The sequence below is a fragment of the Sturnira hondurensis genome, unplaced genomic scaffold, assembly GCF_014824575.4.
Source record: "Sturnira hondurensis isolate 20B ecotype Veracruz unplaced genomic scaffold, ASM1482457v3 Scaffold0022136, whole genome shotgun sequence".
In the NCBI taxonomy this organism is placed as follows: domain Eukaryota; kingdom Metazoa; phylum Chordata; class Mammalia; order Chiroptera; family Phyllostomidae; genus Sturnira; species Sturnira hondurensis.
In genome coordinates, this window is record NW_028094767.1 from 10,310,229 (window position 1) to 10,326,726 (window position 16,498).

General features: G+C 39.4%; 1 protein-coding gene across 1 annotated transcript in view; it reads left to right on the forward strand.

Moving 5' to 3' along the window:
* Nucleotides 1-16,498, forward strand: part of LOC118978743 (protein eyes shut homolog) — a 753,210-nt gene that overhangs the window by 633,296 nt on the left and 103,416 nt on the right. Inside the window, exon 12 of the mRNA XM_037034365.1 lies at nt 6,097-6,269. Coding sequence (XP_036890260.1) covers nt 6,097-6,269 — 173 coding nt within the window. The remainder of the gene's footprint in view (nt 1-6,096; nt 6,270-16,498) is intronic.

Below are 16,498 nucleotides of genomic sequence, written 5' to 3' on the forward strand. Positions count from 1 at the left end.
TTCCTTGTGTTTGTGAGGAATAAATCTCCCCACACCAATTTTGTAAACAGTCCTTAATATTATTGAAGAACAACCACCAGTATTGTGTGTTGTGTGCTTCCAGGTTCCTGACAACAGTTGAGTCGATCAACTGCTCATTATACCATGGAAATGGCTGAGTAGAGATTGTATGTATGTGAACATCAGTGAGGTCAAGGGAATGGGTGAACCAGCACTTTATTGGCTTCAATATTTTAAGGGAATTTTTGTTTCTTTTTAGTAGGAGTTAAAATAGCATTTTAAAAGCTTATACCAGCTCTTCCAGCCTTTAAATAGCCTTCAAATAGGCACATTATCTGAGAACTCCAAAGCTTTATAAGCTCTGCATTTACCGATTCTGTTAGATTAGATTCTGCCCAAATTGCTCTTACAGTGCAGGAGACTGGAGACTGGCTGATTTTGCAAAGAACACAGAGTAAGAAAGTCTATTATGAAATTGTTGCTTAGGCACAAAATCTAATCTTAAAGCCCTAAGATATTTTTTTTAATTGGGGGGAGGTAGTGTAGACATTGAAATGATACATTTATTCAACAATTATTCATTCATCATTATATTTTCCCACCCATCAACACCCTCCACTTCTTCCTTCTTTCCCAGCCCACTTCCAGCTATCCCAGATTCCATTCTGTTCTGGTCCCACAACTAGCGGATACAGACTTCTCTAATTGTATGTTTCACCTATGCGGACCGCCTTTCCCTAACACATAAGGAGCAGCGGATCGATGCCAAGTACAGTGCTCGTGCATCCCTCGTTTAATTTACTTAGATTATGGCCACTTTTATCAGGTTAGCTCCCTCTTTGGGGTTTGATGTTTTTTGAGAGTCCTTCATTGGAAGCAAAGATTTGACTCCATAAGGACTAGTGGCTCACGAAGCAAAAATAAATGTAAAAGACATCCCATGCTGGGAAGAAAATTTCTGATCACCTTTCTTTACCAAGAAAGGTGTTCTTTTTTTCTGGTAAAATGAACTATGGTTTTAGGAGGAGAGGGAGATTATAATGTAAACCAATTTTTCCTTATAAAATACCCATGAAATTAAATTGGACAGATCCTAAAACAAGAAGAAACAAAAATATTTTGTATTGTTTGTGAGTTATTTCTGTTTTATATATTATTTCTTTACATGTGATTCTATGATTGCTATTATTGCTCTTACTCTTTTTCATCGTCTTTGTGTCTGCCTTAGCAAAATCTTTTTTATAAAGAAAAAAAGCATCCGAAGCAGGACATTCTGCCTCAGCTCTGTGTTCATGGGTTTACTGCATGGACCATATTGTTCAAGTTCACTTTCTAGGCCACCTTAAGATAATTTTTCATTTTGCATATTTCGTTTTCTATTATTTTCAGATTGGCTACTTTTAAAAAGAAAAAAAATGAAATACTCGACTCATTTGAAAGGAATGCAACATTTCACGGAGGCTCGAGGGGAGGCAGGCACTGCGCTGTAGCCAGCAGACTCTTACAGGCGTGTGAAATTCACGAAGGCAAAATGAGAGTCCCCGTGAACCACAGCTACGGGAGGCCTCATTTGCATTCTTTCTTATGCCTGTGCTGTTGTTCTATATATAGAACAGCCTATACATAGGGATGGGTTATTTCTGCCAATAGTAATTTTATTTTTTAGGCATATCTAGAGACATTATTCTTAAGGATTCATTCCGCTCACTTCCTGGCTGAGAGGCCGCCTCTCGACACTGTGGGTGGCCAGCTTTGAAATCTGCTAATAACCCGTTAGGCACAATGAGTTCAGGAAGAGTTATTTATTTTTTTTAAGTTAATATATGCAGAAGTCCTTTTAGTTCTAGAAGGTTTTGAGGCACCTGGCTGTGTTATGTAAATAGGGGGCATCTTTTTCAAACTAACATCTTTGATTTTTTGGAACAGTTAAATTTTCTAAAGATAATTTTTAATACCCATAGAAATTTAATGACAGTCATTTGATATGCTAACCATACTATGACTTGCAATCAAATATGCTGTAGCAGTTACAGTGCCAGATTGTACAGATGTTGGTGGACACTTAGGTGGTATGTTTTTAACTAAGATTTTAAATGCATGAATTTTTTCCTATTTCATGTTGCTGTCAAGTATAATGTAAATGCAATAGGCCATAAATGGCACTAGTAAATAAAAACTCTATAACCTTTGTGATGTGTTTTCAGATACATGTTAGTCAAAAGGCAAAATGCAGCCCCCAAAAGAAAATTACAATGCCCTGGCATCCTCTAAGGACACAATAGTAACTAATATCCATCAAGTTTTTACTCTGGTGAGAAAATTAGTCTCAAGGGAGCTGGCTTAAGCTCAAAACAGATTATGCAAAAGCATCACTGGTGACCATTTTAAAGTGCAGAACCTTGGGCCTGACCCCTGATCACCTAAATTAAAATCTCTGAGGGCAGGGGAGCACAGGAACCTCCATTTAAAAGCCACAGAGAACAACCTCTCAGGCACCAGTCCAGATACCAATTTTAAGAAGGCCTTAAAGTGCTCGCCACTGTCTAAATATGTATGTAAATTCACAGTACACGTGTTGGGTCTTGCAGAGGGTCTTACAGACATTAGTGCGCGAACTTATGTTGACTCTCCTACCAAAAGCAGAGACAAGTCTTCTTTCCCATGGCACATGGCTATGTCTGTGATGTGGGTACATAGCTAATATTGGTTGGCAGCCATTGGCAATAAATACAGTGTTCTGGTGTACAAATTAAAACTTCACCAATATCTGGTGTCTTTCCCAGACCTACTTTTAATTCAGAAAAGTACCCTGAATTACCTAGAGGAAAATTTGCAAAACGGTTTCTTTGTATGGTTCATAGGTCTGAGAAGGGTTAGCCTGTTAAACTTTCTCAAATGAAAAGGTATTTATTTCATGTGACTATATTTTCCCATAACTGATTAAAGAGCAGCGGTCAAATTCACAGCAGTGTATCAACATTTAAAGGAAACCAGGTAGCCCTGACTAGCATGGCTCAGTGGGCTGAGTGCCAGCCTGTGAACCAAAGGTTGGCCAGTTTGAGTCCAGGTCAGGGCACATGCCTGGGGGGTGGGCCAGGTCCCCGGTACGGGGCGTGTGAGAGGCAACCACGTATTGATGTTTCTCTCCCTCTCCTTCTCCCTCCTTTCCCTTCTCTAAAAATAAATAAATAAAATCTTTTTTAAAAAAGAAAGAAACTGGGTGAAGGAAAGTGAAACAGTTAATCACTGCTTCCAAAGTGAACTGTTACACGAGATTCTTCAACCTCAGGGCACCACTTCCTTGACTGGCATGGCCAGTTGCTTCAGAGTGTGGCAAGGCACCAAAGTAACTTAAGCAACAACAAAAACAGCTGTCTTGCTAGCTTTTGAAGAAATTTGGGTTTAGTAATGGGATCTTTGGAAAAATCTGAGTAAGAGAAAACTTTAGGTCCAGGTGTTATACAGTGGGTGGCAAACAAATTTTATTTAGACTGTTGGCAAAATAGCTGAGACTCCAGGAAATCTTTTGGACTTGGAGGTAAAATTTGAAGTGAAGCGCACAGAGACACCATCGTCTGGCAAAACCTCAATTGGTTAAATCTCATCCCTTCTAATGGAACACTATGGAATCCTAAGATGGGCCAGAGGGCTTTGGACGCTCGCCCTTGGTAGGCCAGATAAAGTGGTTTTTCTCTTTCTTGGAGTGTTTTCTACAGAATTTCTATTTTTCTCTGCCCTAGCTGCCTGCCGACGCACACAGATGCGTGCAGTTAGTCATATCCGCATGATTTTATACAACCAACGTCTCCCAACACCTGATGAAAGCAAAAAGGAAATGAAGCCTGATTTATCAATAGGACATGATTAAAATTAGTGTTTTCCTTGGTTTTCAACATAAAAGCATCTTTCCTGCATTTCAAATATGGTTAGGTCTATATGATTAAGGCACTTCAGTCAGTCAACATTTAGATCCATTTGACTTCCATACATGTGGCATGCTCCTTTGCTATAAAAAGAATAATTTGGTCCTTCCAGAATACAGCTTTCAAGACGGCTGCACTTTTAGACTTTATCCCAGAACACAGATGTTTAATACGGAGCTTACAACTCCAAGTTAGGTGAGTGGAAGTGAAGTTACACTAGTTTTATCCACGGCCCTAAACAACATGACATTCCTAACACTTTAAGTCACACCAGAAGGTACCTTCCAGGTAGCCTGGTTACACTTTTACCACAATTCTCAGGCAAAAAGTCCCCACAGCTTTGTTTTGTAGCCCAGAAACAGAAGAGTTTGTCTAGAGTGCTTTATGACTGTCTTAGTGCTGTTGACCTTTATTTATTCCCAACTCTGAAATCCTGTAAGATTCTACATCTGTATGCTATGTGCAAAGCCCTGTGCAAGTTGCCATCAATAAAATGAGGAAATTCCTAATCAGTTACGGAATCTCCTTATGTGTCAGCAAAGTCTGAGGATCTCAAAGCCTCCTGCTCCTCCAAAGCTAGCTTAGCCTGCTATCCGATACCCAAAGGTTCTCCAGAGTGCTTCATTGCATTAACATAGAAAGTTAATTTAAAATTATAGGCCTTTTTGGAAAAGGAAACCTCTTCAGATTTTGAAGTCAGGTATTCGTTAGTGTGAAAGAATCTGAGACTTTCCTGAGAGCAAATTCATTTTGGACTAAGGGATTAAAATATGTAAGTAAGGCATCAAAAGACCAGAAAGATGAGAAGAAAAAGAGAAGAAGCCCATACAAGAGATGTATGGGCGAGACCTACAACTAGATTGAGACCCTGAGTCATAAAGATAAAATATACTAACTTTCAAATTCTTGGGATGGTCCTGGCACCTACCTTTAAGAGCTAACACCCTCTTTTTTCAACATAAGATGTAAGCAGGAAAAAATAAAACCCTGTAGATCCACATATGGCAGGATTGTGTGGACTTAAGATAATGAGAAGAAACAAATGGGAAGAAAGGGACGTTAATACTAAATAGAATTTGTTTAACAGCAAGTGACAAAATCCCAACTCAAACTCACTCAAAAACAAAAAAGGGGGGTAAACTAAATTGGTTTGTATAACTGCAGAGTGATGGCTGGATCAGGTGCCTAAAGAATAGCATTAGCAATCTATCTCCCTTGGTCTCTTATATTTCTGTTGCTTGGTATAAGTTTTTTCACTCTCAACCAGTTTCTCATCTATAGGTAAGCAGATGCCACCAGCAGCTACCAGTTTAGCAGCCTCAGTCAAAACACACACATACACACACACACACACACAGCCAGCTGCCCCGGCTTGGCCTGCACTAATCACTGTGCTGGACACCAAGAGTTGGAATCTGCCCCTCCTGTAAGTGTGGGCTGAGAGTCATGGAGGGGTGAGTCTATGAGGGAAACTGAGGCTACAGCTACTTTAAAAAGGAGAATGGACTCAGGAAGGCAGGACAACAGATTCAAGCCACTTTCCCCTGTGGAGAACACCCCCCTCTCCCTGCCGCAGGTGAGGAGGAAGCATTTTTCCTGAGCGCAGCTGCACAGGCACTCTCACGCTGGGGCCTCCAAACCGTATTTTAAGCCAGAGAGTTGCAGAGTCATTTCAGTCCCCACTGTGATTTTCTTTTCAAATACCACAGGGGTGCTTTAGGAGGACAGTGTCCTCAGTGGAGGAAGCTTGTCACCAGGCTGGAAATTCTCAGAGTTTTAAGCCAAAGACAGTTTTTTTCTAATAGATATGTGAAGCACTTTACTGAGGCAATGCCACACATATTTAATGAAGCCCTAAAAAGGCACCTAGTGTGAAGGAGAGGATGAGATAAATCAAAAATAAACAGATGGCTTAAAATAGAATTCATGGCTTCAGACAATCTATAAAGCTGTTAATCTGCTTTTGATGCAAAGTACACAGCTACGAACAGTTAAAAGTTAAATAACACAGAAAGAGAAAGGGAGAAGAAAAAGTTATACTTAAAAAAAGAAAACTTCCACCTATTAGACAAGATTAATTGTAATTTTATTTACATGTGTATGCATGTGTGTATATGTGTGTAAGAGAACAATTATTTTCTGATTGGATTAATAATTCCTTTTGTCTTCTCAGTGATGGTGAAAACTGGTTTTGTGAGTGTCCAAGGCTGTACTCGGGCAAGCTGTGCCAGTTTGCAGCTTGTGAAAATGACCCGTGTAGAAACGGCGCCACCTGCGTTCCCAAGTCAGGGCCAGACTTTGTCTGCCTCTGCCCGTACGGGAGGTCTGGACTGCTCTGCACTGACGGTAAGAACATGGGATTACTAAGCAAGGAGCCCAGAAAGCAGGAGGTGAAGAGGGTGGAGTTACTCAGGGCAATCAAGGACGACACCCAACCGATCAAATATGTCAAAGCATTTTCTTGGTTCTTTTCAAGTCAGTCAAGGCAGGATGCATCACCTAGAGAGTATTATGCTAAGTGAAATAAGTCAAAGAAAAACGAATACCATGTGACTTCATTTATATGTGGAGTCTAAAGACCAGAATAAACAAACAAAATGGAAACACACTCACAGATCCAGAGAAGAGACTGACAGTTGCCAGAGGGGAGGAGGTTTGCAGTCTGGGTGAAAGAGGTGAAGGGATGAAGTACAAAAGGGTAGTTACAAAACAGTCATGGGGATACAGTGCAGCATAGGGAACAGAGTCAATGATATGGTGGTGACTACGCATGGTGCCAGGTGGGCAAATGGAATAATGGGGAGCAGTTTGTGGGGTATATGGTTGTCTGACCACTACACTAAGCTGTGTACCAGAAACTGGTACAAAATAATAATGAATGTAAACTGTAATTGAAAAAAATTAAAATAAGAAGACAAGATCCATTCATGAGAGTGATCCCTGAGCAGGTATGGGATATCCATCTCATATCCATCAAGTAGCTATGAAGACAATGATGAGTTTACCCTGAGGTTAGACTACAGAAAGTATCTGTGTTGTAAAATCTCAGTCATTCTGAGGTTCAAAGTGTAACAAGGAAAATCAGGTGCAAGACGTAAAATCATTTTAGCAAACTGGGATACAATTAACAAATGTGTATATTTTAGACCAGTTATTTTTTAAGTTAAAAACCCTATGATAATTAGTATACACCAAGAGCCTAAATCACAAGTAATAGCCATGTGCATCTCCTCAGGAAAATCCAGTGTGCGGAAACCCTGAATTATAAAAAGGTGCAAGATGCTGTGATATAAGATTGCTTTAAAAAGCAAATTGCCTAAGAGTGCAGTGTTGGCTTTGATATACAGAAAGGAATATGTCTAAATATTTTCAGAAATAATAAAAAGTAGTTGGTATTAATACTTTATCAACTCATGACTGGACTTGTTTCATCTCTATTTTTACCATAAAGATTTAAAAAAAGTGCCCTGGCTGGTGTAGCTCAGTGGATTGAGCACGGGCCTGGGAACCAGAGGATCGAGGTTCAATTCCCAATCAGGGCACATGCCTGGGTTGCAGGCCAGTTCCCAGCAGGGGATGCAGTTCCCGGCAGGGGGCGCACGAGAGACAACCATACATTGATATTTCTCTCCCTCTCTCCTTCCCTTCCCCTCTAAAGATAAATAAATAAAATCTTTAAAAAAAAAAACAAAGTTTACCGCCTAGGCATTAGTGTTATTTTGGCACCTGTGGTGGTCATTACCAAGTTTTAGAACAAGGCTACCAAAGTGAACACAGGGCCCTTGGCCCCCGGTGCACCAGCGAAGAGATCCAGTCTTTGCTGACCCAGAAAGCTGGGGACCACACCCTGAAGTAACAGGCATGAAAATTGAAACTAGAATAAAGAGGTATCTGGGACTAAAAGGCATTGAAGTTTTTGATGTGTATGTCTTTAGTGGGAATTGAAACAATGGATTTATGTATAATGAGAAGAAGGGAAATTAGAATTACTAGGAATTTTGTTCTCTGTGTAGCAGTTATAGTAGAAGTTAGCCAATAATATTATAAGAAAAAAAGCATCCTAGATTGAATGAATATGAAGTCTTTCTTTCCTATAAAAACCTCATGTTTTTCAGACATAATTATCCTATTTAGGTAAAACTATTGAAAATGCAAGTAATCATAATAAATTTGATTGCTAAGGAGTGAATCATTAGTTTTGCTTCCTACTTAATAAATAAGACTACCATAGAAAATAAGAAATAAGAAATATGTTTTCACATATTTACAAAAAAAATTATTGTTGACTCTCATCTCTTGACCTCATTAGGGTTCCCAAGATGCAGAGATTTATGGTTTATTAACAGAAAAAATATTTGACAATGTTAATCAGGCTCTTTGCCTCAGTGTAGCTAAGAAGAAATTCCCACGTGTACCCATCCAGAGGAATTTTTCAAAATAATTAGCCTATTAATTAACATATTTCACAAATGTGCCAGATTCATCTGGGACTCCTACCCTCAAAAGACTTTGGGAAGATGAAAGGAAAATACAAATGGCTCAAGACACAATATATATTTATGAAAAGATTTAGGAGGGAAATAAACGAGAAGCAATAGAGTAACCAGGGTGGAAGCACCATTCTAGACGGGCGCTCACTATATGGATGACTACAGAGTAGGAGATATTTGCACCAAGGCCTGAGGAGGAGGAATCTCATACTAAGAAGTATGCCATATGAAAGGCATAAAAACCAGTATTCAGGCAGAAGGTTCTGGAAATGGAAGAGCCTGAAGACAGATAGAGCCTAGGCTCTTGGAAGAATAAAAATGTGTTACAATAGCTGGTGCCTAAGGAGACAAGGGAGAAATTGTATCTGACATATACAGGACCTAGGTCATACAGGGCCTTGGGAGCATGGGATGGTTCTAGACTATTTCTAGGCCCCCTAAAAAGTCACTGGGATGTTTTAAAGAGGCAAGTAATGCATATGTGTTGGTTTAAACCATTTTAATGCAATGTGGAGACTAAAGTTAGAAGGCTTTTGTCGGTGATCCTGACAAAAGATAATTTTCTTAAGACAAGGGTGATGGCAGTGGAGGTGGAAATAAGTGGATGAACTTGAGGTCTGATCTGGAGATGGACATAGAATTGACAGAACTTGCTGGGAAATGTGTGAAAGGGTTCAACCAAGAACTTGCGAATTTCTTTATTTACTTTGATTGAATTATCGGTAGAAGGTGGTGGTGCCATAAGATTAAAGGCATAAGAGGGTTTTTACAGGGCACTACTGGGAAGTAAATAAGAGTTTTATTTTATACAAATGATGGAAAAGATGACTGTTAGATATCCAAATAAAGACGATATGTAGGCAATTGAATAAATAATGCTGGTATTCAAGGAAGAGGTCAGAACTGAAGATACAGTTAGGGGAGTCATCAAAATAGAGGTGGTGGGTAATGGTTTAAGATTGTAGATAAAGACGAGAAGGGGACTAAGGATTAAGTCTTCCAGAATTCCAATATTTTGGGATCTGGCAGAGGGGAAAAATATGTTAATTAGCAATACTAGCCTTGCACAAACACCATCTATTACCTTGCAGCCCATAAATATTGCACCTTTCATGATGCGGCATTGTCTTAGCCTGAGTTCCCCACAAAAGTGGAACCTGAATATGGGTAAAGAATTGCATTCAAGTGGCTTTTTTGGTGTGTGTGCAGGGTGGGGGGTGGGGGTTGGGAGATGATCCTAAGAAACAGGAGTGGAGTGAAGAATAGAGAGAATGAAGCAGGAGAGGAGACAAAGTCAGCAGAGGGGCCTTTTCTCAAGAATATCACCATGGGCAACTGTGCTTGATTCTACTGAGATCTTATGAAGAGCTATCTAAAATGAGTTTCAGGATTTTCTGGTCTTATGAGGAAACGTATAGAATGGGTCTGAGAACCGTCTGCCCAAGAGACAAAAGAGAGAAGCATTTAACCATCAACTCATGGCTCCTTTAGAATGAGGGTTGCCCCACAGGATATTAATTTTCCCATACTCCAGATTGCCAGACAAGACTGGCGAGAGTGCAAGTTCTTGCAAGTATCTCAGGCAAGAGCTTCAGAGAAGCTAGAGGTCAAGGAAGGCGAGCTTACCACGTCAATATGCCCCAACAATCGCACAGTACCCACACAAGTGCTCCCTCCAGGAGCCATCTTTGTGTCAAGCAGACGTCAATGCTTCCTTTTTGCAACAATTAGTATGAAGTGGTGCCCACATCACTTCTTGGACCATTCACTCTTACCAACCTGACCCCCAGGAGATTGTCCAGAACAGGCTAAATATATGTTTATTCAAGAAAGGAAAACATAGAGCAACTAATAACCTTAGTCATTGGCCAATTAGTTATACTCTAGAACAGGCACAGAATAATATCTGAGAATCTCTTTTTATCTCTGCATTTTATTAATAACAGAGGAGGAAAAATCAGCTTGTTTTATTTCATCAGCACTTATGTTTGTTACATAGCACTTTTCCTTTTAAATTATAGCCATATCTGCCATACTAACGTATCCTCTGGGGGATAATAAAAAATATAATTATGACATTTCCTATCATGTTGGTATTTTCACTGGGGAATTCATTCTGAGGAGATCTTGGCAGTACTGGCTAGAGCTGAGACAAACACTGCAAAGAGAAAACTTCCAGCTGCCTTCCTTCGTAAAGTGCTTTACTTTCTACATTTGTACTCCTTATTCACACTTCCTGTTGCCTAGTTTTATGCAACCATAATCTCTTCTTGTTTTCTTAACAACAACATTCTAAAATGTTGTGGGGTTGGGGTATGCTTTCTCTTATCTCTTGTTCTCCCCGTCCCTTCTATAAATATTTCTTAATTAATTTACATTACCCTCCCAACCTAGGTATCTCAGTGGAACTCAGCCTTTGAAGAAAGCAGTGTAACCCACTGGTGGAGAACATAGGCCCTGGAAATAGTCCGGCTGGGTTAAAATCCCCAATTGGTTGATGACTTGCCAGGGCGTCATCTTGGGCAACTCACTCAGTCTCCCTGTATTTAAACTTCAGTGAGTCTAATAGTATAACCTACCTCACAGATTTCATGAGAATTAAATGAGATAATTCATGTGGCATGGTTAACATGTCACTGGTCACACAGACAAAACTTTTGCTTTTTAAGGGTGGTCAAGCCAGGATTCATACATTCACAGGAAACTAACTGCCATATCTGGTCATTGTGGGAAAGAAGGCTGGCTTTCCATCCAGCTTTATTTAAAAAAAAAAAAAAACTCTCTAGAATGTTGAAGGAAATCAAAATTAAGTTCCTTTTAAGATTTTTTCCCCAAACTGGTGACACTCTGCCACGATTAGGGACAAGCGGGGTATTAGAAAATCAGGGGGGAAAGTAGCGCTCCAGGGACACAGATAATCACCAGGCTATGTAAGGACACGATACCTCTATAAAGCAGCTTAATGTCAGGCTGGCATTTTCTAAAGGCATATTTCAAGTACATGTAATTTTCCGTCGTGCAAGCCTGGAACTCTTTTGATAGCATCCACTCTGATATGATCCAGCTTTTTCTTTCCAACTCAGCAGCTGTTTGATTACCCTGCTGTTCAGCCTGTCTCAATGGTCCTCATTTCCCACCATGTTTAAACCCTGTATGTTCTAGTGTCTAGTTGCAAAGAAATGTTAAAAGATCAAGCCCAGTCACAGAGGGGGGCAGGAAGACAGAGGTGATGGTGGGCACACAAGAAAGCCCTCGGAAAAGTGATCCCTCTTGCTCTGGGTCGAAGGCAACCTTTTGAGTGGCCTGCAGTTTTCCTCTCTTCAGACTGAGGGAACTGCCTTAAATTTTGCTCAGCAGGAAAGTGTGTACCTCCTGCCTTCCTTTTTTTTTTATTTCAACATCTGTAAAAAGGAAAAAGTTAGATTGGCACATGTTTACAAAGCAGCACTTAATACATAGTTCTAATGTGCACTAAGATGGCCTTGAAAAATAGTTTGGATGGACTCCTATAATCCAATCCATTGCATACTGAATTAGCACATTTCTTCTATGTGTGCAAGTGGCTGTCCCAGCAGAGTAAAGTTATAGTTCTTATTCCAATAACTACTATTGATTTTGTGTTTATTATAAGCAAATGAGTCTTTAAAATACATATATCTGGGAAATATTTTCTGGTCAAAGGCTTCAATTAGGTTTAGAAATTGCTCATATGTCTATAGTTCACACTATAATGGTTCTAAAAAGCATTATGCTTTCTACCAGTGAGTAGTATTGGATTTAGTTATTTAGTTATACATACTCACATGCATTCACCTGCATACACACCTATTAAAAATAGCGAGAAAATAAGCTATTCGACTTGGGGAATGATCAGTTCTGACAGACCTTACTGGCAGTTTAGTAGCCTTTACCAATACAGTCTATCCTTTTGTGTTAATACACACCTGATCGGGGGAGGGGAGGGGAGGGGAGGCAGTAATATACCCAGCTAAGATGCCTCAACCTTCCTCAAAGCAGAAGGAAGTCGTGGGACTAAATTACAGACTATCAGATATAAGCAGACACATAGAGTATTGTAATGACCTCAGGAAAACTCCATAAAAGTAACAAGACCCCAAACCTTTCTTCTTTCTGAAGCCTGGAATGCGGAAGAGATGACTCGAATTCCAAAAAACACATTCAGGAGACCTCAGGGTGGAGGAGCAAACGTATGAAAAAAGTTAAATCCCTGATCAGTAACCATAACAGTCAGGGATTGCCTGCCATTAGACTTATTGTTCATGAGACAGAAGTGATTTATGTTGCTTAAACCTCTGCTATTTTGTTGCATATCATGTTATATGGGGCTAAACCTGATCTTACTGATATCACCATGAGTTCCCTGAATTTTATATCTTACTATGCTTTGTCAAATATTTCTGACTTTCTTCATAAGCCCTTAGACTCCTTTGCAAAGAGAAGGTACAGAATTTCTTGTTATTTTATTTATCTCATTTCAGTCACAAGATTTAATAAATTATAAGTTTATAAAATATGTTTTGCAACTTGATGAAAGTGAGGTATGAATATTATTCCAATATTGTAAAAGAAACATCAAAATAAGCAACACAATAAAAAACTGCGTCTTTCCAAATGAGAAGAATAATTTAAAAAGCAAACTTCAGACCTTACTTATGAAACATTACCTCATCTTAAAACTGCCCCCACGAGGCAATTTCTGATAATCACACTAAATGAAAAATCAACTTGGTCTGCAGACTTCCACATCTCCGTGCCTAGGGACCCACACAGCTGGGGTGGCTGCCGTTACACGGAGAGCAGCGTATTCGCTCTCAGAGTCTCCTGTTTGCCTCTGGAACACTGTCAGTAGAACAGTACATTCAAAAGGCCAAATAATTTCTTTGTTCATTCCGGCACTTTGTCCCTGTTTAGCAACCTCGTGGAAGTCTCCCTCACAACACAAGCATTTCCTGCTTATTAAAAATGTCTTCGAAACGGATAGACTCTGCACCAGGGCAGAGCTGGCTCTCCTGAATGGCAATTTGATTTTGTAGGCCATGTGTGGAAACGTCGACCTCTGCAGTTTACCCCAGAGCTCACCAGAGAATTTACCTTTGCAGGTCTGTCAGCCCGGGCTGTCGGATCCCGCCACACCTACACCCGCTCACGCTTAGTCAGTTTAAGAGCTATGGTAATGTGGTGCACCTGCCAGTAACCAAGCAATGAGAGCACAAGCACATTTGTGGTACATAAAAAATTCTTCACAGAAACGGAAAATTGATTAGAGTCTGAGTACATTTATGCTACATGAAAAACTGTGCTGTCAAGATTTTATGAAGAGGCAGTGGAATTTATTGATTGTCAGGAATGAAATAAACAGGGATGGAGAGCCCTGTGTGTGATGTAAACTGCCTCCCGTTCCAGTTCCGTACAACGATAGCAGCTCCTCAGTTAAAGGGCTTTTGTTCATACACTGATGTGCTCACATTGTGCCTCTTCTCATATTTTGTCATTCCATGATATTGAGTTTGAAAATGGCTCCCTGCTTTCCTTAGGATGAGCTGAAAAGTGCTTAAAATGATGTGCAAACCTGACATGGGAGAACCCCAGTTGATCCGCCTACTACCAGAACACTGTTCACAACATTTTGTATTTATCTTTTAAATGGCCACTATGTAAAAGATAAATACAAAAAACAAATGTAGCCCCAAACTGTGAGCTCTGTGAACATAGATATCATGTCTGCCTTGGAGCAGCACAAGGTGCCTGGCACATAGTAGGCTCTAAACTTTTTGAAAGTTCTTCAGAATAATCATCTACGCTGTTACCCTGAACCTACTACTATGCCTATTACGTAGGAGACAGTCAAGTCAATAAATTTTTGTCAAATTTTAAAAAGTAAAACAATACAATAATCCATGAACAAATAATCTAATCTGGAGCATTTCTAAAAAGTACGTTCCACAGAAAACTAATGCAATAAGGTGGCCCATACAAAAGCGCATGTTGGAATGAGCTTGCATTTCATTGAGTGCTTACTGTCTGCCAGGCCCTCAGCTGAGGGCTTTACATTCATTTTTCTATGTGATCCACACAATTACCCCATGAGGTACATCATTATTTTTATATTGTTCAGATATGGAAAGTGAAGCTCAGAAACAGTAAGTAACTAATCAAAAGTGAGATAGCTCAGAAGTGGTGGGTGAATCTGGAATCTAGATCCCTCTGACTCCAGCCTTTCTGTCAGGAGCTCACAGTGTGTGGCACAGGCAGCAAAGGCTCTGAGAAGCACTTCGGTAACAGAATTAAACCAGGGAGCAATTCCTCCACACAGAATAAGCCTTCCACACTAGTGGTGTGTGTATAGGTCATCTTATCACTTCCATTTTTGTGTTTTATGATACCCATATTATTGCATATTCATATGTGAATACAATTTTCAATAAATAATATATACATGGACCATGATCAAAAAAGTTTATCAACCATTGGTTTAGACAGTTCCATTTCAAACATGGCCTGGGATTTTTTTCTCACCACCAATTTCATAGAACTAATTTAGAGAAGCTGATTTCAACTTATAATTAAAATACTTGGGATATATAATATATACATTTTATTATACAATTCCAATTGGTTCATAAGTCAGAGAAAACAATGAAGTGGCTTATTCAAAAAGTTCTTATTATTCTTAAAATTACTCTAAAACCACCCACACACCTCAATTCAATTACGTTTACTTAAATTTGCATTCCCTAAACTGATGCCAGCTGAGCTGTGGGAAAGAGTGCAGGAGCCCTGTGGGTGCAGGAGGTGAGTACACAGCCTCCGCTAACTCCACAGCAACTGCAGAAAGTCGAGGATGAAATGTGCGTTCGCCCCGCGGCCACCGTGTGGAAACGGGTCCCTCTGTAGTAGGCATTCCCGGACATGAAGAACCACTTTAGTCAGGCCTCAGCTAAGCAGAATAAGTTTAAGTGGAAGCTACTTCTACTTCCTTCTCTGCATTGCGATTTAATAAAAATTAAAAGTGCTCAAAATTATATTATACACTTATCACTTAGAGGGTTTTTTCTGTTTTGGTTTTCCTCAATGTACAATATCAAATGACTTGATCCTCACTTTCTTCTTTGTCCTTTTATCAAATGATAACACTCCAATATTTTAAATGTCTGGAAAAGTACTCAACTTTACTAAGGAACCACAGTAGCATAGAATTTGATTTTTCACTCATAAAATTGGGTAAATGCAAGTGATATTTCATACATTCAGTAAGAACAACTAAACACAAAAGGACTGATACGTTTAGAGGCCTCATTTTGCCAACTCAGACAAATAAACAGTTTCCTAGAGGAAAGCATTAAATCAGCAAGGGAGTATTTTTAGAAAGTATATCAATTACTGTAGAGTTGATTTTGTTAAAGTAATTAAACTGGAACTCCAATGATTTAAATGACTATGATTAAATGACTTGGCCAATGAGGTCTGGAATTTGTATCACTGCACGTTTGTGAGACAAAGATTAAATTGGGGAATGAGGAGGAGGAAACAGAGGGAGAGGAAGAGACAGCATACTTCTAAAAATTAACTATAGTTTGTAACCAAATCCTGACTTCATATGTATCTAAATTGCATTAAGAGCATCCAATGTATCTAACATCAGCAAACTCCTCCTGGAATCGAGTGTCCATATGCCTTATCCCTATTCTTGAGAGACAAAGGATAATTCCGAAACTAAGCGCTAACAGTCTTGGATTATCTGGTCATGATCCCAATTTGACTGTAACAATGATTTTGAATTGCAATAGGGAGTTATAAACACCCAATATCAGAACCATGGCTCAATCTCAAAACATCAGAATTATTCATATGTGATTCCTGGAGGGCTATTTGAGTCCTTATTTTCCTAAGGAGAGCATGTTATAGGGATTACTAAAAATTGGGTACCTATTTATTTTTGAAATCTAAAAATATGAAGATCAAATAAGAGTAACTTGCAAACACTCACCGACTAGTATACTCTAAAATAAGTGTTTTTTCCTACGGACTAAACAATAAACAAATACAGGTATATTTTTATTTCCC